Source organism: Nematolebias whitei, chromosome 15 (assembly GCF_014905685.2).
Source record: "Nematolebias whitei isolate Nwh7 chromosome 15, NemWhi1, whole genome shotgun sequence".
Lineage (NCBI taxonomy): Eukaryota > Metazoa > Chordata > Actinopteri > Cyprinodontiformes > Rivulidae > Nematolebias > Nematolebias whitei.
This window is the reverse complement of record NC_056512.1, coordinates 23,119,767-23,141,337: the sequence shown is the minus strand read 5'-3', so window position 1 is coordinate 23,141,337 and position 21,571 is coordinate 23,119,767. Positions and strand designations below refer to the sequence as shown.

The 21,571-nt window shown below is 41.6% G+C and overlaps 2 protein-coding genes across 2 annotated transcripts in view; both read left to right on the top strand.

Moving 5' to 3' along the window:
* Nucleotides 1-1,932: 1,932 nt before the first annotated feature.
* ddx47 (DEAD (Asp-Glu-Ala-Asp) box polypeptide 47) lies at nt 1,933-17,106 on the top strand. Its single transcript, XM_037688894.1, has 12 exons — nt 1,933-2,085; nt 2,277-2,370; nt 3,922-4,110; nt 4,200-4,271; nt 4,667-4,785; nt 12,677-12,748; nt 12,860-12,976; nt 13,097-13,243; nt 13,503-13,640; nt 13,722-13,792; nt 13,885-14,014; nt 16,852-17,106. The coding sequence occupies exons 1-12, from the start codon at nt 1,957-1,959 to the stop codon at nt 17,068-17,070; spliced, it is 1,497 nt and encodes a 498-aa protein (XP_037544822.1). The 5' UTR covers nt 1,933-1,956; the 3' UTR covers nt 17,071-17,106.
* A 988-nt stretch (nt 17,107-18,094) lies between these two features.
* The window catches only part of LOC119421551 (myosin-10), a 77,119-nt gene continuing 73,642 nt past the window's right edge, over nt 18,095-21,571 (top strand). Inside the window, exons 1-2 of the mRNA XM_037688895.1 lie at nt 18,095-18,562; nt 20,006-20,383. Of these exons, the coding sequence (XP_037544823.1) occupies nt 20,039-20,383 (345 nt within the window). The 5' untranslated portion in view covers nt 18,095-18,562; nt 20,006-20,038. The remainder of the gene's footprint in view (nt 18,563-20,005; nt 20,384-21,571) is intronic.

Sequence of the window (21,571 nt, the reverse complement as noted above, 5' to 3'; positions counted from 1 at the left end):
GCAACATCACCACCAGCCTGATCAAGAAAGCTCATCAGAGACTCTACTTCCTCAGGCGGCTGAGACGAGCTGGTCTGGGAAGCTCAGTCCTCACCTCCTTCTACAGGTGTGCAGTGGAGAGCATCCTGTGCTCCAGCATCAACGTGTGGCATGGAGGCTGCACAGCTGCAGAAAGAAAAGCTTTGCAGAGAGTGGTGAAGGCTGCACAGAAGATGTTGGAGTCAGTCTCTCCACCATCACAGACATCTACACAAGGGCGTCAGAAGCATCTGTAATGTGGGGGGACACAATGATGTGTGTAGGTGTGTGTGCGCGCGCGCGCGCGTAAATAAAGGTGTTCACTAGTGAACAAAAAAGCAGCATTTCACCTAGATTTCCTTTAATTCCACACATATAAAACATGTTTCTCACCAAGTTTGTTTAAATTCATCTGTGGATTTTAAAGACATTTTAATTTTAATACACTTTAATACAGAGCGTCAGATTGGCACTATTTGTCTTTATAGGGAAATAAAAAACATCACCACTGGACTTTTTACTTGTGTTCAACACTACTCATCTAAATTATGTTTCTCATGAAACTTGAGGACAATAAGGTGTGGGGTTTTAAAGGCATTTCAACTTTAATGCACCTGAACACACCACGTCTCTTACACCTGCAGCATCTTACAGCGTCACAGTTACTGCTAACATGCTACAGACGTAGCTCCTCTCAAGCATCTTCCTAACATGAATATATGTTTATGATCAACCCCCGGTCAACCACTGCCAGCACTAGCCTGCTAAACTGGCGAGCGAGTAACACAGGTACCTCCACCTCCTCCACCTGTGCGCGTTTTCTGCAGAGGCAAGAGGCAGGTGGAGACGGTGGAGAGTTGGAGGTAACCAGGAAAACCTGGAGTGGAGTTTTAGTAGCTTGAGTATTCTCCTATTAATCAAGTGGAATGGATTTGTTCACGAAGAAAGAGAAACTGCGCCGCCTGAATTATTGTTTTATAGTAAAAGTGTGTGTGTGTGTGTGTGTGTGGGGGGGGGGGGTCCAAACGAACGTTTTTTAATGTGGGGGGGACTTGTCCCCTTCACATATAATGGTTGCGACACCTATGCATCTACACCTCCAGATGCAGGAAGAGGGCCACCTGCATCATGAAGGACCCCACTCACCCAGCACACACACTTTTTGCCTCGCTCCCCTCAGGAAGGAGGTTGAGGAGCATTAAGTGTAGAACCACTAGACTGAGGAACAGCTTCTACCCTGAGGCTGTTAGACTCATGAATCTCTAACCAGGAAAATCACTGTGAAGAATCACATCATGTTGCTGCTGATCTGTTTCATATTGCTGCTGATCTGTTTCATGTTGCTGCTGATCTGTTTCATGTTGCTGCTGATCTGTTTCATGTTGCTGTGTTCATTCGTGCTCATCTGCTCACACAGACTCATGTTCGTTTACTGTTTTTCTTATACATTTTATTGTTGGATGTAACTGGGACCCTGTGTACATAATTTCGCTCCACCACATGTACCACATGAGGTGCGAATGACAATAAAGAAACTCTGACTCTGACTCTCTGACTATTTGGCACATTGTTTTTATGCTATTAGTGCTTAGTGCTATATTTAGTTGATGTTTTTCTTACATCTTATTACTGTTTTTCTTTTACATTTTATTGTTGGATGGAGCCTGTGTACATAATTTCGCTCTGCGAACAACGATAAAGAATATCTGAATCTGAATTGTGGAATGAGTTAAATTCAGATAAACATACGGAGGAAAAATAGATCTCAAGAATAAGCAATAATTTATCTGAATTATTTATTTATGTCTTAGTTTTGTGCTAGGTTTTTGAATTGGGTCTTCTTTGAACGACAATTCCCATATTCATTGCGTTTTAAAACTCCTTTCCGCGCATGCGCACTTCTGAGCTGACAGTACAGCACGTTGGGCTAAAAGAAGCATGGCGGACGAGAGCCGGGTGAACGTGGAGGAAAACACCGCTGAAAGTGTCGAAGGTTTAAGTAGCGACGAAGAAGAACTGGTTAATGACGAAGAAAGTGAGGAGACGGTGAAGACCTTCAAAGACCTGGTAGGTTTGTCTCTGAAAATTATTTTTATTAACTCTGAGCAACAACGCTCTGTTTTTAGTTAGCCGAACCAAGCTAATCTATCTGTAAACACATTTTCACAAGTGAAGCATTTCGGCTGTTGTGCGTATCGAGCAGCGAATTGTCGCATCAATCATTTTTCTCCAAGTTAATAGTGAACTCGGTGTTTCAGGGTGTTACCGAGGTTCTGTGTGAGGCTTGTGATCAGCTGGGATGGAAAAGTCCAACAAAGATCCAGGTGGAGGCTATTCCAGTGGCTCTGCAAGGTAAACCTTACAGTTACACCTTTTCATTTATGCAGCCTACATGTAGCTGCCTCAAAGATCTACCCAACCAAAAATAGAAATATCATCCACCTTTTCGCTGGGGGGCTCTACTGTATATAAATGATAATGGGTACAACTTCCTGTCAGACACCGGAAGTAGCAGTAAGCACCAGTCATTCAGTCAACCTTTATTTATACAGGTTAGTCTCATTAAGTCACGAAGACTCATTTTCAAGAGAGACCTGTTTTAAACAAAACAAATCTGCAGCTACTTCTTCAGCTCGTCCTCAGTAAGCAGCGGTATGATTAGATTGTCCTGTTGGAGCGCTGACAGCTGGTGTTCCTACACGTTTCAATTAAATCCACAATGCTCGGAGAAACTACACTGGCTAGTACCGTTAGCACATAAACAAATGCCAGTTCTGGTCTGCGCCGGAAGTTGCGCCCATAATTCATGCAAGCATGGGGGGGCTAGGAATAAGGTGGATAACAGCACTGTTAGCTAGGGTTCAGCATTATTGTGCGTTTGATTTATATTGCATAATAGTGTCATAGGGAGTGGTGGCGCAGACGTTGGAGAAGGTGGGCCTGTGATTAGAAGATCGCCTGTTCAACTCCCATTACCGACAACATCAAAATATGGGTGGGATAGGTGAAGCAGCAACACCTGCCTCCACCCTCATTTACCCCACTCTGGGCCCTTCACCCGCACCATCTGCTCCCCCAGGTGCCCTAGATAGCAGCTCTCTGCTCCACACAGAGGGCTGTGGTAGCTCGGTGGTCTGTGGTTGTGTCAGGAAGGACATCCGGCGTAAAAATAATTGCCAAATCTTTGTGTGACTTAATTCGCTGTGGTGACCCCTGATGAAGGGGGCAGCCGGAAGAAGAAGAAAAAAGTGTCAAAATATTGATGTCATTAAAGCCATTCAGTTATTTTTATTAGGTTTATTTATTAGGGTTTGTCGTTGGCAAAATATATCGTGTTCCACTGGGTGGGTTTTAATGAACCTGTCTGAAAGTAATCATTGGATTGAAATCTACAGCTTTTAGAGTCAGCCTGATTTCAAATGGCTGCCAGTGCCACAGTCAACTGAGCCTAAAATTAATTTTAAAGATACTGAGGAAAAGACTGATGTGGTAATAGCTGAGAGTTAGTCACAGCGCATGCTCCAGAAACAGATCTCACATTATCGCATGAGACTGGGAACATTATCTTCAAAGTTTGACTAAAACATTTACATCTCCATCTTTTGTCAACACAAGATAATCTTAGTCTTAATCTTAGTCTAAAACGTGGTGGGCTATCTGCATTTCTTCAAGGCCTTTGATTGGTTCATCAGTATTTTAAGTACCGGTACTTAAAAGTTTTTATCAGTCTGTAATACACTGACTCCGCATTGTGAAAATATTATACCTGTCAATGTGTGGTGAAGCTGAGTGTTTACACATTTAAAATCTTTGAGGAACATCTCATATTTGAAGATGTTGTTCCAAACCACTACACTTAAATGCTTTGTCCCTTTTTGTGATTGAATCTTCCTGGAACTGCAGGGAGGGATGTTATCGGCCTGGCAGAGACGGGTTCGGGGAAGACCGGTGCTTTTGCTCTGCCTGTCCTCCAGTCGCTGCTGGCTTCACCTCAGAGGCTCCACACGCTCATCCTGACGCCCACCAGAGAGCTGGCCTTTCAGATCTCGGAGCAGTTCGAGGCTCTGGGCTCCAGCATCGGGATTAAATGTGGTACGTGTTGATCAGAGGTTAGCCGTTTTGTTTTAACTGGTAACAACTTTGTTTTTCTGCGTTTTTAAGTCGTCTCATCTCTGTTGCAGCTGTCGTAGTTGGTGGGATTGACATGATGGCCCAGTCCTTAGTGTTGGCCAAAAAACCTCATGTTGTTATTGGTAAGAAGAGAAAGGTTCTACTTTTAAAACAGATGTCATAAACAAGTGTTTATAGTTTTTATTTGTGTTAAAAATACGTCATCATTATAGTCTTACTGTCTATCAATGTATTTTAATTCTATATTTTGTCTGTACAAACTGACTCAAGCAAGGGAAGATGTGTTAATATTAAATTATATTATTATTAATTTATTTTATATATGAAAAGGCTTCCTTACATAAATTTTGAAATAATACAGGAAAAGAAAACACAAAAAAGTATGTGTGAGAGTTTTAGAAATATAAAATGACTCAACAAGGCTACACAGTTCAAACAACCTTCAGGTACCTAAATTATTTATTTCTCTTGTACTTTAAACTGTTTTTGTACTAAAGTTGATGAAATGTGTTTCCAGCCACTCCCGGCCGGTTGATAGACCACCTGGAGAACACAAAGGGCTTCTCGCTCCGAGCTCTGAAGTTCCTGATCATGGATGAAGCGGACCGGATCCTCAACATGGACTTTGAGACTGAGGTGGGCAGACAGGAGCTGTTTATTTGGTTCATTATGTGAGACAGGAAACCCTGGATACAAACAGGCATCGTTGTTTCATCCTGGCTGCAGCACAGCCGGACTCTTGTAGAGGTGTCCAAACTTTAATTTGGAGGTACACTCATTGAGATGCAGTATTTGAAGATATTATAAATGTGAAATAATATAAATCTAACCTGGAATGTACAAAAACACACAACAATATCCACTGTCATTAATTAAAAAGAAAAATGGAATATTTGTGTGAAAAACCACGTCCAGCCTTGCTGCTTCCACAGGATTCAGGTTTAAAGTATCAAGCATGTGCTGCTGATCAAATGTATTGATTACCTGATCGTCGTCAGTCTGATCACCTTTATGTCTGTTTTCTTCTCTGGAGCAAAACATGGATAATGCCAGCATGTAAACAGGTGTCACTTGTAAACGAGTCCTTGAGGCTCAATGAGACTAACCTGTATAAATAAACATTGAATGGAGAAAAAAAAAAAAAAAACGATGCCAAGAAGGAAAGACAACAGCAATAATCTTAAGAGAGGCAGCTGTTTCTGTGTAGGGTTAAAGATAATTTCCAAACAATTTGGAGTCCAATCTAGTGTGAAAGATTATTCACAAGTGGACCACATTTAGGACAGCTGCCAGTCTTCCGAGGAGTGGACATTACAGCAAATTCACCCCAAGGTCAGACTGTGCAATGCTCAGAGAAATACAAGAGCTCTAAAATACAAGAGCTCTATTTCAGACTATTCAGGCCTCAACAGGTTAAAGATTAGAGTTCATCGATGGACGGTAAGAAAAAGTCTGAGAATATGTGATTTGTTTAAAATGGCTGTAAAAGAAAAACCTGTTCTCTCTAAAAACAACTGGCAACACCTGAGTGACCCACAAGACTTCAGGAACAAAATCCTTTCAACAGATGAGGCCAAAGTAAAGACATTTACCCACAATGCACAGCATTGTTTGGAGAACATCAAACGTATCGGCATGAATATCAACTGTCAAGCACAGCAGTGGAGGGCTGATGATTGGGGTTTGTTTTGCAGGTACAGGTCCTCAGCACCTTGCAGGCATGAACTCCTCTGTAGACCCATTATGGAGTGAAATATGAGGCCATCTGTCTGACAGCTGAAAATGAGATCAAACACGCTCATGATAATGGATCAATGATCCCAAACAGAACAGCTTTAAAAGAAGAAAAAAATGTCCTGACCTCAGCCTGATTTAAGATACTGCAGGCCTCAGTAACTCAGTGCTGAAACAAATGTCTGCAAATCTCAAAGAACTGAAGAAATGTAAAGAAGAGTGGGACAAAAATCCTCTACAGCCAAGTTCGAGAATGATAGTGACACAAAAAAGGACTATTGAGTCATTGTTGCTTCAATCTGCTGAATTATGGTTGAACTTAGATTTTTATTTTTTTACTCGTGTTTACTAAATAACACAATAGAATCTGTTGTGATAATTGTTTACACTTGAAGAATGTGGCTTTTTTATTTTGTTCTGATACATAAAACCCTACAATTAAGTGGGGTGGACTTTATTCATCCCATGATGGTATATTTATCTTACCGTATTCATGGGTTCAAGTATCTGTATTATCCCCGAGGGGCATTTACTTTCACAGTCAGTAGATATAAAACATCCGTACTACACAAGACATTAAGACATTAAAACAACAATACAGAAATCATCACTGTTCGTTGAGAAGCCTGATGTGACGCTGTGGGAACTGGCTGTGACAATCAGTTGTATATAAAATAAATAAAAGGGGTGAAAGAACACAGCCCTGAGGGGAACCTGACAGAAGGACATCAGAGAGAACCCCGATGACCCTCACTTCTGAGACCGAACAGTTAAACAGTCCACAAGCCAACAGATGAGGCCAGAGTCCAGACTGTACAGACATTGCAATTTCTCTGCTAAAATGTGGGGCTGAGTACAGTTAAAAGCAGATGAAAAGTCAAGGTTTTTGTACCTTCAAGGTGTTCTAAAATCATATTTAAAAGAGTTCCTGTAGCGTCTCTTCTATGTGAATGATAAGCAAATTGAAGTGGGTCCAACTGATCTTCAACTTTTGACAAAAGGGTCTCCCGGACCAGTTTTTTGAAGGACTTCATGACTAATGAAGTCAGTGCAACAGGCCTGAAGTCATTCAAGGACTGAGCTGTCTTGGTTTTTGGGAATGGAACATTGACAGAGTCTTTCCAGAGCTGGGGGGACCCTAAAGGTTTGGAGAGACATGTTAAAAAGAAAACAGAAAATATCTGCAAGCTGCATGGCACAGTTCTTAAGAGTCCGACTCCGTAGGCCATCAGGACCTGGAGTTTTTCTTTCTTTAGTCTTTTGAAAAATGTTAACCAAACTTCCAATGTTCCAATTCACTGTTGCACCTGGCGGCACTTTAACCAGAAAGCTCCTCTGTAAAATCATTAGTGTTAGAACGGTTGTAAATTGAGTTAAAATCATTTGACAGTTCCAAGGCAGATGAGGAGTGTAGAGTTATGTGAGTTTTCTTATTTGGCATTCCCATCATAGAATTACCCCCCTCCCACGCCAGCCGGGAGTTCTTGGACCTGAACATGTTCTGCACCCTCTCCTTATAGTTTACTCTAGCTACTTTTAATTCTTTCCTCACTTGTTTTTTGAGTATGTGGTATTGAGCCAAATTTGCCTTTTTGACGCTATTGTGCAAATTTATTTATTTTTACTGATTTGGAGATTCAAGGTTTATTGTTGGCAAAAATTGTGACAGATTTCCTGAGAATGGCTGATCACTCACAAAAGTCAACGTTAGAGGAAATTCTGTCAGTAAGTTCATCCAAACTAGTGCTTGTACTTTTAAACATATCCCAGTCTGTGCAGCTAAAACGGTCTTGAAGATTCTGGATGGACTCTTCCGACCAAACCGGAACCAACCGTTGCTCCGGCTTGTGTTTCCTCAGGACGGGTTTGTAGTGTGGGACCAAATACACAACAGGGTGGTCTGATGAACCAAGCGGGGCTCTGTTTAGAGATTTAAAATCATCTTTCACAGTTCCATAACACAGGTCCAAACATTTTGCAAGTCGAGCAGGGCACGTCACATATTGATAAAAATTACCATGTGACTTTCCCCCATGATAAGGTTTGGAGCATCCGGTGAGATCTTCTGAAACTGCTGCACGGTCTGTAGCAACGCCTGAGTAGCTAGCTCCGCATTAGCGTTGGTGTAACCGCTCCCAAAGTCTTTTCATCTGGTACAGAATAAGGCCACACTCCAGCTGATGTTTACCCAACTTTTAATTATTTCTTTGCCACACAGAACATCTTCTTTTGCCAGCAGACACGTGAACAACTGTTAAATACACAATATAAACATAAGTGTTAACAAAATTGCATTTGCAACCAAAATTAAACATATAAACAAAAACAAAATATGTAAACATACCGTGTGCGCCGTCTGACCAAACATTTAGGAGGTGTTAATGTCCATATTGTCTGCAATCTCACATCTAGGTGCAGTACTCAACTCCACCAACAGATGTCACTAACATGAGAATTTAAATGATTTTATCTGCGACAGCTACACGTTTTGTATTCACCATGTATCAAACAAAATGCAGTCTTTTAATTTTCCATAAGTTAACAATCAACCTTCAAATTAAGTTACAAAATAAAATTGAATTATATTCTTAAAGCTCACATTTATGTTTGAGCTATCAACATTTTTAACCTTTTACAATAGTTTAGGACTCATTTTCCTGAACTGGTCTCAGGAAAAGATCGTTTTAAACGTTCACCTTTCTTTCCCAAATCTCTTTGTTCTATTTGGATTTTAACCTTTCGCACTAAACCATCATCACCTTGTTTCAGCTACCTTTACCGATTTCCATTCATTTCTAGGAATATTGTCCTTTTCTACATTAATGGGCCCTGACCTGTCTCTGTTTGCAAGTCTTTTAATCTGTGCTACAACATTAAAGGCCATATTCCAACCATAACATCTTGAGACCCTCTCAAGAAAACTTTCTGATTTGAGGCCATTTGTGTTAAGGACCTTTACTTCTGGGTCACCAATGAGAAGCTCTGGGGAGTGTTGATTTGCAACAATTTCTTTTTCCCATAAGAATTTAGGTCCGTTGAACCAGTTAGTCTATCAGTTCTGCCACCTTGAGACCCCTAGACGGGTGATCTTTCAAGATCTCTATAAAACGAATGTCCTCTTGAGATACTGTAAGTTCCCTCCTTTGTGGTTTGTGTCCAGAAGATCAGTTTCCATTGCTCTGATCACAGTAGCATGTGTGATTGATGGCAGCTCCTTTACTTCAATATGATTGCAGGTTCCTGTTACATCCTTTGAACTTGTCCAGGGCTTAATGAGTCCCATGATACTCCAGCCCATGTCTGCTTTGACTGCAAAAGGATCATAATCATTTCCTGGTATGACTTCCCTTGGTTTTATAGCTCTTGCACAATCATAACCAATGAGGAGAGCATCAGGACAGTCCAAGAGATCTGGTGTCTCATTTGCAGTACTAAGTTGGTGGGGCCACTTTTTCGCTGTTTCTCGAGTTGGAATACTGTTTTTCTCCAGAGGAATGTTCTTGGGTGTACGTAGTAGAGTTGCATTCGGACCAAAAAAATCCGACCTGGCCCCAGCTCGTAGCCATAATTTCCGAACCTGACCCGACAAATTAACAGTAATTACAAGTCTGAACCCAACCCCCTCTCCCCACACACACCAACATTTTTAATAAAGCTTTGACTGCTTATATAGTTATTAACAGTCGGCGGCTGTGCGCGGCTAAATGAAAGGGGCAGAAGATCGGAGCTGAGGGGGTGTTTGTCCTTTCATGGCTGTCAAAGTGCATTAAATCCCTGCTTCTGCCTGCATTCTGCATTATTCAGACACGAACCCTGCTCTGACATGTCGGATATTTTGGGATCTCACCTGTTTGCGTCATTGGCCGCGCACGTCCGCTGAGTGCAGCGGCTGAACGTCCATTTGGGCATGATGGTCTCTGCCTGACAGTAGTCCCATCTGAAGCTTAACTGAACATTTTTCTACCTCTTTCAAGGCCGGTCAGTGCACGGTCAAATGACCGTGTGCAGCTGGTGATTGTATGGCAAGCCATGTCGCCATATAATGGATTGTCAGCCGGGCGCGTCCGCGGATGCAATCAAAAGCTCAGCCCAGCCCGCACATTAAGCACATTATTATGGCCTGGCCCTAAGCCGGGTCGGGCCAGGCTCCGGGTTCAAGTTAGAAATGACAGTTCTAGTATGTAGGTGGTAACTCAATATACTCTTGAGTGGTACCCTCTTGCTCTTAGTCCATCCACCCGTTGACTAGGCACGATTGAACCTCTGTCAGTCATCGTGGTCAGTTTTAACCTAACTGGTTCTGTGTTTGCTTGCATTTTTCCACAGATGTTTTGGTCAATGAAAGTATTACTCCTCTGGGTGTCTAACGGAGCATAAACCAATGTCTCTGGTCTCTTTGTCGTTACACATGAAAGCCAAACTGGAACGATCATTGAAGTGCGATCAATGTTGCACACCTTCACACTACATGAAACAGTGGCTGCATTTACCTCTTCTGATGGCATTTCAGGCTTGCCTCCCTTTGGATGATCCTTATGGATAGGAGAAGGGTGGTTTCCCTGACAATAAGGAAATCACTCAACTCCCTTAATTTTAGTGACTCTTTTGGTCCAATCTTAGGCCAACTGTTTAGTTTTCCACAAAAGGCTCTTTTGATCTACAAATGGGTGACCATAACGTTTGTTCAGTACATCCCAAGCCTGTTTGAAGGCTTCCTCATCACTTCGATAGAATGTTCCTTCTAACACACAAAGTGCTTCTGCACTAATGTATTTTTTCAAATAGAACAGCTTATGAACTGAATTTGAACAAGTAGTCTCAATTAGAGCCTTAAATCAAGTGCTCCATTCCACAAATTTCAGTGGGTCTCCAGTAAATGTAAACAGCTCTGGACGTAAACAAGTGTGGTTAAAAAGCTGCAGGAATTCCTTTGGCTGATAAAACGGGCGGAGAGACAGACAAAAGTTTGATGTCTGGAGTGCATATTGGCTCCCTGATGACAATGATGTTGCACCACTTTTTATTCACAAAGGCACAGTCCTCCACCGAGGGATTGACTTGTCCCGGTGGGGTGCCTGTCCAAACGAATGGGCTCACCAAAGCCCTCGAACTCCAGGTCCGATTGCAAGTCGTAATCCTTGAGCCAAGTTTCTGTCAGTGCCAAAACACAGGCACTTTTGTACTCCTCCAGAAACTTCACGTTAACCTGAAGCTCATCGATTTTGCTGCAGAGTGACTGCACATTCGCCAGCATAATGGTTGGAAGTGGCATACGAGCGAGACCCCCACCCCCGCTTCAGCTTCTGTCGAACACCACCGCATCTTCCCCGCTTCCTTACACCTGGCTGCTTCTGCTCCCAGCACCGGTCTTCAGCTGAGGTCCCCGTCTGAAGAATGTCCGTTGGGAAAACTGCAGAGGGTTCCACAGCGCCCGCTTCAGAGTCCTGCATCGGGAGCAGAAACTCCCGGCCATACTTCAACCGTGTCTGGTTCACACAGAGTCTGTCAAAAAAAAGATAAAAAAGTGCCAAAAGCACCAAAAAATAAACCACACAATAATATTCCATGGGTATTCCTACCACCGTACGCAGAAAAAAAATATTTAAAAAGTACAGGAACAAAGAGAATGATCACAAAACACACAGCACACGCTTCCCTACTGCTGCGTGTCGCCATTACTAGAACTGTCACGATAACAAATTTTGCTGGGCAATTAATTGTCTCAGAAATTATTGCGACAAACGATAATATTGTTTGAAATTTGACGATAATTAGTAACTGTCAAATTTAAGAAGAAATGTTGATTTCTTTGGCGTTTAGTACCTTTTTTCAACCACCGGATGGCAGTATAAGACTGTTTGAATCGAAGGATGGATAGTGAGGGAGCGAGCAGCATGTATCTTTAAGAAAAATGGGAGGGAGGCCTCTTGACATGACATGGGCTGTGTCTCTTTGGTTTTCAAAATGGCGGCCACTTTTTGTGGTTTGAGCTCTTTAGCATAACATTTTTCACACAAAGCTTTTAATAAAAAAGCAGTAAACAAGTTCTCAGCTTCGTTTTGCAGCGAAAAACTACTTTTTACACGAAGGCACGGGTTTCAGTCGTGAATTTTGGAACTTCGACAAGACAGAGAATTTTTCCTGAGGTCGGCCTGTTAGCTTAGCTCGCAGCTTAGCTTCTCAGCTTAGCTGCTTTTAACGATCCATAAAACGTGATTTTGGACGGTGAAAATGGATTTTAAAGAGAAAATAGGAAGGGAGGGGTCATTGAAGAGCACTGGAGTTGAGCTTTTTGTCAGAGAGAGAGAGACACGGAGAAACGATAAAGCTAATAAATGAAAATGAGGTTGATAATTTTCATTTATCATGCGATTAACTGATTTATTGTTTATTGCGACAGGCCTAGCCATTACTAGCGTCAGTATCGTATTGTGAATTAACGTCTTCTGCCCTTTTTTACAATGAGTTGTATGAATCGATTATCTGTAGATGTTTATAATGGTGACGGCATAAAAATGTTAAAGAAAAACAAAGTTTATGGTCGTCCTAGAGCATAGAAATATCAAAAATGTTCCCACATTATTTTGTTTTTACATTTGGGAAACCAACATAAAATATTTGTGCAATTCCTCTAAAGTTTTCTGTCAGAAGATTCAACAAACTCTGACTGGACGCCACAGAAATGACATTTGGTGCAATGTTGGGTTTTGTATTGATTCAGTCCCCTGATGTCCCCCTGTGTTTTCAAAAAAGACTTCAGAATATTTATTCTTCTCTGAACTCATTTTTCCAGGTGGATAAAATCTTGAAGGTGATTCCAAGAGACAGACGAACCTTCTTGTTTTCTGCCACCATGACCAAAAAAGTAGGTGGATTATTTTCAAGACTTCAGATGTGATGAATGCACTCTGACTTGCAGGTCGTGAAGCATCTGTTAGTGTTTTCCAGCGTTCATGTCCTTTCTTTGGCCTAACAGGTGCAGAAACTAGAGAGAGCAGCTCTGAAAGATCCTGTAAAATGTGCAGTATCTACAAAATACTCCACAGTGGACAAGCTGCAGCAGTACTACATCTTCATACCTTCCAAATACAAGGTAGAACGTTTCTGAGTACATAATCTGAGATTAGGTGATGCCGATTCTCTGCCATTTTGTAGCGTTTGTATTTATTAATCTGGTCGAGTTAAAACTTTTTTTTTTTTTTTTCCTGTGCAGGACTGTTACCTGGTGTCCATCCTGAACGAGCTGGCGGGTAACTCCTTCATCATTTTCTGCAGCACGTGCAACAACGCCCAGCGGGTGGCGCTGATGTTGAGGAACCTCGGCATCACCGCCATCCCTCTTCATGGACAGATGAGTCAGGTACAGGCTGACGCGCTTTGTTTTAAAAGTGTTCGTCCTCCGAGCTCTCAGCTGCATGTTTCTCTCATGGCTTTTGCACAAACAGCTAAAATGTTGCTGACCCCTCTGTAAAAAGCCTGTTTATAAAGCTGTTTTAGCTTAAATGATGCATTCAAGACAGTATTTGGTTCTTAAAAATCCTCTTTAATTCATTTTAATTTGTAGCAAGTGTTTTAGTTATAATAAAAGCAGACAGTAAATGTTCACATCTGCTGGGCAGAATAAACGTCTTGGAGCTCTCAACAAGTTCAAGTCCAAGTCTCGCTCCGTGCTGCTGGCGACAGACGTGGCGTCAAGAGGACTAGACATTCCCCACGTAGACTGCGTCATCAACTACGACATCCCCACTCATTCAAAGGTACCGAGGACGCGGTGTTGATTCAGATCGATCCTTTGTCACTGGTGTGGTTAAAATAAATGTATGCGTCTGTCCTTGTAGGACTACATCCACAGAGTTGGGCGAACAGCCAGAGCAGGCCGCTCGGGGAAATCCATCACCTTCGTCACACAGTAAGACAAATGTTTTCGCTGACTGGATCTGGTTTCCAGTCGTCGTTTGGTTTAGTCTGCATGTCTGCAGTGATACTTCTCATTACCTTCAGGTATGATGTGGAGCTCTTCCAGCGAATCGAAAGCCTGATTGGAAAGAAACTTCCTGCTTTCCCCACTCAGGAGGAGGAGGTGATGATGCTGGTGGAGAGGGTGAGCGAGGCGCAGAGGTTCGCCCGGCTGGTAAGTCTTATTCTCGTTTTTGCTGTTTTTCACATAAAGAACGTGAAAACACCTGGAATTTATTTTTGTCTAACAGACTGGGGAAATTGTGTTTATAGACAAAATAAATCAGAATAGCAGATCTTACCCCTTTTTCTCAACTTTAATAACAATCATCCCTCCAGGTCTGCAGCTCCCAAGCTGTTTACAATGAAAATATATTGTTGAATGTTTAAATTACTGTAGAAAGTGTAAAAGTAACAAAAATTGTTGAAAAAAATGTAATAGTTTATAGATAAACTGGTAAAATAATGAAGTTTTGCTTTATATAAGTTAAAGGTTACAGAATCTTACAAACGAATGTAGAAATAAAATGTTAATTTAAGTAGCCCTTTTTTTTTTTTTTTTGGCTGCTCCCTTCTTCAGGGGTCACCACAGTGAACTAACTCACGAAGACCTGACGATTGTTTTTACACTGGATGTCCTTCCTGACGCAACCACAGACCACCGAGCTCCCACAGCCCTCTGTGTGGAGCAGAGAGCTGCTATCTAGAACAGTTGAAAATTGGATCAAAACAGTTAAAATAGGCTTAAAGTTAAAATCATCTTATCTTTTATTGCTTAAATAAATTGCAATAAATAAATTAAAGGCCTACCATTCCTTAAAGCCAGGGGTCTCCAACCTGTTTGAGACTGACAGCTACTCCAGTGGGGCGGTGTGACATAAAGTGCTACTTCTAATTCTGGATGTCAGCAGCAAACTGGTTGATCCACTATGAGAAGGTGCTATTTATAAGACTGAGTTTGTTGCAGCTCCTCAGACTGAAGAAGTCTTTTGGATAAAAGACGAAACGATTCAACAAAGAATCCGTCCAGAGGACCTGATTTAACCTTGTTAGTTTAATCTACCTGGATTATTGAGCATGCATCAGGACAAAGTCATACATTCTTTTTTGATCTTGAAAGTTTTGTGTGAATAACATTGCAGTAACTAGAGAAATTGCATTTCCTGCAAAAATGCAAAGTCATTGTTTATTGCTGAAGAACTTGCTGAAATTAGCTAAACATGCTGAAATGGAGCTGAAATGAAGGAACAGGCCCAAGTTAGCAGAAGAAAGCAGAAAGAACACATATTTGCTGAATTTGGTTTAAATAAGCAGAAATTAGCTCAAAAATGAGTAAATTAGCTAAAAAGAAAAAAGCTGAAATTAGCAAAAAAATAGCTGAAAAGGAGCTGAAAAGGCAGAATGAACCTTAAAATATCAGAGGGAAATTGAGCACAATTTTGCTCAGTTAGACTGATATAAGCACGAAAAAGTAGAAATTATCTGAAAAAAAAAAGGCAGAAATTTACAAAAAACTGCTGAATGCACAAACCGAACTCTATGGACCAAACTCTGTGGGCCCACTTGGTTCCGCTGGGGAACCTTGGATGTTCTCCGTCTGCCAGACCTGGTTCTGGAGGGCAGTCTGGGAGGCAGCTGCTGCAGTCCATATTATCATCAAGCTGCTGACAGGACCTGCCAACAAGACCATGCCGCTAACCGAACCTCACTGCTAACAGTATCATGCTGCTAACTGGACCATGTTGCTAAGATAACCTCACTGTCATCAGAACCACTCTGCCAGTAGGACCATGCTGCTGTAGATTTATTTATTTTTCACTTTTGGGACCTTGTTACTGTATTTTTGTTGCATGCTTTGATTTAAATCCCAGTTTATGTTAGTTTTGGGCCTCTGAGCCCGACTCCATTAGCATGTGAACTATAGCTGAACAGAACTTATGACAGTCGTGCTGCTGCTGTTCCGTGTATTGTTTTGCAGCAGTGGTGACTAGCATATATCTTAGATCTTTTAGCGTACCGTTGGGCATTCGTTTAGCGTATATCTTAGTTTATGTCTTAGATCCTTATTTACTGTTTCACTTTATATTTTTGCTATTGCTGGATGTAACTGTAATTGCGTAATTGTACACAATTTTGTTCCACCTCATGTACCACATGCGATGCGAATAACAATAAAAAAAATCTTGAATCCTTGAATAGTATCTAAAAAAGCAGAAAGAAGCTTAAATTACCAAAAGAAAACGACGAGAGTACAGTTGTGCCAAATTTGTATAAAAAGAAGCAGAAATGAGCACAAAAAGTGGAAATTATATGAAAAAAGCAGAAATTTGCACCAAAAGAGCTGAATAGTAGCTGAAAAAGCAGAAAGAAGCTTAAATTACTAGATTGAAATGGAGAGAGCAATTTTTTGCTGAATTAATTAGGAAGATAAACGTTTAAATGAGTGCAAAAAATCTGGAATCAGCTGAAAATCTCAACTTTGCATAAAACAGCTAAATAGTAGCTGAAAAAGCAAAAATAATTGAAAATTGCAGAAATAAGCTGAAAGGAGCAGAGAGATGTTAGAAGAAGCACAAAAAATGTTATAGTTAGCAGAAAAGAGCACAAAACAGCTGAAAGTAGCTAAAAATGTTTACATTTGCACAAGGAAGCTGAAAGAAGCTGAACCAGAACAAAATGTGAAAGGAGCAGTCAAAGGTTGTGAACAGATGTAAAAATCTGAAGGATGTAAAATGAACTCAATTAATTTTCTATGAGAAAAAAAAAAGTGGCAGAAAAGGCTAATTATTTCAAAAAGCTAAAGTTGCACCAATACCAAAAGTCATAGCAGGATGTCCTGAACGAGCTGAACGTTTTGATTTATGATTTGTAGAAATAACTTGAAAACTGTGGGATGAGATCGATGCTAAAAAACGTACGGAAGAAAATTGGATCACAATAGTCAGAATGTTTCATAAACGTTCACGCAGCTAACGTTTTTAATCCAAGGTGTGAAAATGACTTGTTTTTCAGGAAATGAAGGAACAAGGAGACAAAAGGAAGAGGCCCAAAGGTGGAGACGTAGAGGACGATGACACAGAACAAGCGAGCGGCGTGAGGAAGATGGTGAAAGGAGGACCAGGGGGAGGAGGACGAGGAGGACCAGGGGGAGGAGGACGAGGAGGACCAGGGGGAGGAGGACGAGGAGGCGGGAAGAAGAAGGGTGTAGGAGCCTGGAGAGGAGGGCGCTGACGCATCCGCCTGTAATAAAATGTACATAACCACGAGACACAATGCCTCGTCTTGTTTTTGATGTAAAACTTCAACATGTTTTCCACCGCTCGGTAATTTAATGACAAAACAAGTGCTTTCTTTACCCACGTATGACTTTGTTTCCATTTGTAATAAAACTTCACTGTAAACCCTAAAGCTTGCCGATTCTTATTATGAGGAAAAATGTTAGTTTATAACAGGGCTATAATTAAATATATGACCCTCTGAGAGAGGAAACAAATGACACCACTCATGATTTAAGAAGTACTGTACTGTTGATGGTACATGGCTTGATTCACACGTTTTACTGTTTGCCCATTGTTTTTGTTTTCATCGCATCTTTTGATCCACGACTCCTGTTGTAGATTTTTTTTTTTTTTTAAACTACAAAAATACATTAACGTTGTGGCTTTATTAGAAATGTTTTTGCAATAAATTTTGTTTGTGTTTCAAAATGTCTCATGAACCACTGGGTGGATTTTAATGAAACTTTCAGGCAACAATCGCTAGACGTACATTTACAACTTTTGACACAGCCTTAGAAAACAAAAAACACAAAAATTCAGCCAGTTTTACTGATATTGAACTGATGAGGTAGTAGCTGAAAGTGAAACATTTTGCAATATAAGATTGTGCAAACTAAGTCATTTTTCAAAAATATAAACCTGCTTAATGTTGACGTCTGCCTATCTTATGACAGAGATGCGAGTGTGGTTACCATGGTGACAGTAATGAGCCACCAGCATCCACTGCAACATTTCTTTTTTGTCTTGGCTTTCATTTACTTTACTTATAAACGTTAAAACTTAACTTTTCCATTTTGTGAGGACATTTTATTTTAAGACTTAAGACATGAGGGGATATAATCAGCATCAGTGTCAGTTATGTGGAATACGTTTTTAAATATAGCAAAGCAATAGTTGTATTTAGTTGTTTTTTTATTTAAATGAATGTTATTAGTTTGTAACAAATTGAGGGGTTGTTGTTTTTTACAGCCAGTGATGGATGAGGGAGAGAACAGACCACAGTCTGGCAGGCTGCGCAGTGGGCATGCGCAGTGCAGATATTTTGGTGATAGATTCAAGTGAGGCGTCCATCGCAGCACTTGTCCTAACTATATAATATTCCTATGTTAATGAGTCACTAAAGAGTTTGTCGTGCTTCTGCGTAGGTCGGTGTCCAGTTCGTGTCGTAGAGGGTGCTAACAGTGAGAAGTGCTGATCTGCACGATGAGGATCTAGCTGCGGTCCGTCCATCGTAGGCGGGAGAAGCGGCGGTCAGGAAGGAGCCCCACTCAGAGGCAGCAGCACTCCGTGCCTGCGGTGCGGCGCCCAACACAAAAATACATGCCCGCATCTCAGGGTGGCAGCTCGTAACAGACAGGCTCGCCTTACGTCGGGGGCGCTCGGTGATTAGGACCTGACTGCTGACGGATTCACTGACGAAAACAAACACAAAAAACAAACACCAGGTAAGTTTGTTAATTACTGGACGGGAATGATGGAGCGCGTGGGGAGCGGACCGTGAACGCACCAGGCAGTCTCCCAACGACTGAAGGGGTTCTTAACTGAGAGGAGCTGGTAAAGTTAATACGATTCGACTTTGTTTAAGCCTTTGAAACCACGTTGCTTATAATTTAAACAGTTAATATGTTTGTTTTACTGTAAAACTTGTTAATGAGGTAACTAGATGCAGAGTTTGTCGAAAGGTTAGCTAGTTGAAACACCTAACGGTCGTTCACGTTCAGCACCTTTCCTCCTTTATTCACATTTAAATGTCATTCCTGTCTTCTACTTTAGCGCTTGCGCAGGTTTTTACTGGATATATTGGCCTTCTGTGTGCAAGCAGTAACTTTAAACGCTGTACGAGGTAAATGGGACAAACATTTCGAGGCTAATTGATCATGTGTCATTCAGCCGTGAGTCTACGCAGCATGCGCATCGTTACTGTACAGTCCAGTTCACCAACAACCAAAAACCAGTTAAAAAGTCCTGCTGTTCTGTGTCCAGCACAGGAGCTGACGGTCCCTGCTCGCCGTGTGTCCTCTGTTGTTTTAATCGCACAGAATGGTCAGGCTGTTCTGGAGATTTGTTGGACAGATTACATCCGAGTCTGCCCAGGAGCTCAGGAAGTCAGGGGGCTGTTGTTGTTGTTGTTGTTGTTGTTGTTGTTCATAGAAAGAGACAGCAAACTGTCCCAAATGAGGAGACATAAGAAGACATGATGACCTAAAGGAGGGAAAATGTCAGTGCTGGCTCAAGTCAGACAGTCATGAAGTGCTGTAACATTCAGAGGCATTAAATGAGTGAAAACAGATCCAGCATGCCAAAAATAAGTCAGAAAATGTCCCAAGCATTAGACACTAGCCTGTAGGACACTTGTCCAACTGAAGGTCCGAAGGCCAAATATGGCCCTTGTTGATGTCTCATCTGGCCATTAAGTGTAAAATATTTTATTGCTTCTCGTTTTACATAAAAAAAAAACTGAGCACACTTTATTTAGTGCAGACTTCTCATGACATTGAAGCCAGAAAAAATCGTTTGGATTTTTCCGAAATCTTTGATTTTGATGCGGAAAAAGCGACATGGAATGCGTCAAATGAGACAGGCTGGTTTGCTTAAATTAATAGATCCAAGACGCATAAAAGAAACCAAAATAACACGTATAAAACACACATTTGGATAAAACAAAATGTGTTGATTCTGATTATTTTCTATTAAATCAGCACCGCTGTTTCATATCTAGCTTCTGGTTTACATCATTTTATATTCCAGCGTACAATAGACTAATTAAAAGATCTATAATCTAAATGGAAGGAAAACCCCTAAACTATTAAGACCCAGTCCAACAAACATCCCTGTGCCTACTGAAAACAGTCTAAACTACTAACCCCCCACCACCCTGTCTGTTTCAGGTGGCCACGTTGCTCTGGTAAATCCCAGGTAACATGTCTCATCGGAGTGGGCAAGAAGACCCGGAGCGGTACCTGTTTGTGGACCGTGCCGTTGTGTACAACCCGGCTACACAGGCAGACTGGACAGCCAAGAAGCTGGTGTGGGTCCCCTCAGAGCGCCATGGCTTCGAGGCGGCCAGTATCCGAGAGGAGCGTGGTGAGGAGGTGGTCGTGGAACTGGCAGAGAATGGCAAGAAGGTGGTGATCAACAAGGACGACATCCAGAAGATGAACCCACCCAAGTTCAGCAAGGTGGAAGACATGGCGGAGCTCACCTGTCTGAACGAGGCGTCCGTGCTGCACAACCTGAAGGACCGCTACTACTCCGGACTCATCTATGTGAGTGTTTAGACCTGGAGCCTTTAGAAAATTTGCTTTTATGTCTTTTTCAATTTACCACACAAGAGAATAACCTGCCATAAAACTTTGACATCTTTAATTTGCATACATTTAATTTGAAATAATTGAAATTGTGCTGATCTTTTATTATGATTTTTTTGTTAGAGTTAAAACATGGATGCTTTTGTGATGAGTGAGGGGGCACTGAGGGTTTTGCTCCCCTGACTGCCTGCTGACCACACTGAGACACACAATGGTATTTTATCTCTTATCAGACCTGCTTAACTTAGCACATCTCAACAACATATTGATGCCATTCTCCTGCTCTGCTACAGAAAGACGTCTTCCATAAAGAAAGACTTTATTTCATTCTGTTTGTCTTGTTCTGTGTTCCTGCTGACGGAGCTGGGTTGATGACAAAGTGCCATCCTGTCTCCTCAGTCCTTCTACTTACAATCAGACATATTTGGCAGAAAGTGGAAGAAAAACAGTTTTTTTACCTTAAAGCTGTGGTTCAGCACATTTGAAATGAGATTTTGTGGCAAAGTTATGAACAAATTAAAAACGTGTGTTGTGTTATGTGTTGATATCTTTGAGTCACCTCAGTTTGAAGGGATAGAGTTTGTTTGACAAAACTGATGAGCTTAAAGCTAGTTCAAGTGTAGCCCAGACCATCCATCCATCCATTATCATCCATCCATTTATCTTCTTCCGTTTTGGGTCATGGGGGTCGCTGGTGCCCATGTCCAGCAATAACTGTGCGAGGGGCGGGGTACACCCTGGACGGGTCTCCAGTCCATCACAGGGACACATAGAGACAAACGAGACAAACAACCATTCACTCTCTCACTCACACCTAGGGACAATTTAGAGTTACCAATCAGCCTAACATGCATGTTTTTGGTCTGTGGGAGGAAACCGGAGTACCCGGAGAAAACCCACGCATGCACGGAGAGAACATGCAAACTCCACCCAGAAAGGCCCCCGGACCGGGGTTTGAACCAGGGACCTGCTCGCTGAGAGGCAGCAGCTCTACCAGTTGCGCACTGTGCTGCCCCCAGACCAACCACTTCAACCAATTTGCCAACTTTCAAATGTTTGTGTTTGTAACTAGGGATGCACAATATTGGATTTTTGACCAATAACCGATACTGATCCTGATTTAATAGACTTTCCTTTGTCAGAACA

What these genes read in the sequence shown, in the direction of transcription:
- ddx47 (XM_037688894.1), top strand. Translation starts at nt 1,957, where the DNA reads ATGGCGGACGAGAGCCGGGTGAACGTGGAGGAAAACACCGCTGAAAGT. An exon ending in TATTCCAGTGGCTCTGCAAG is followed by an intron (nt 2,371 to 3,921) that starts GTAAACCTTACA and finishes CTGGAACTGCAG; the next exon opens with GGAGGGATGTTATCGGCCTG. An exon ending in AAAACCTCATGTTGTTATTG is followed by an intron (nt 4,272 to 4,666) that starts GTAAGAAGAGAA and finishes ATGTGTTTCCAG; the next exon opens with CCACTCCCGGCCGGTTGATA.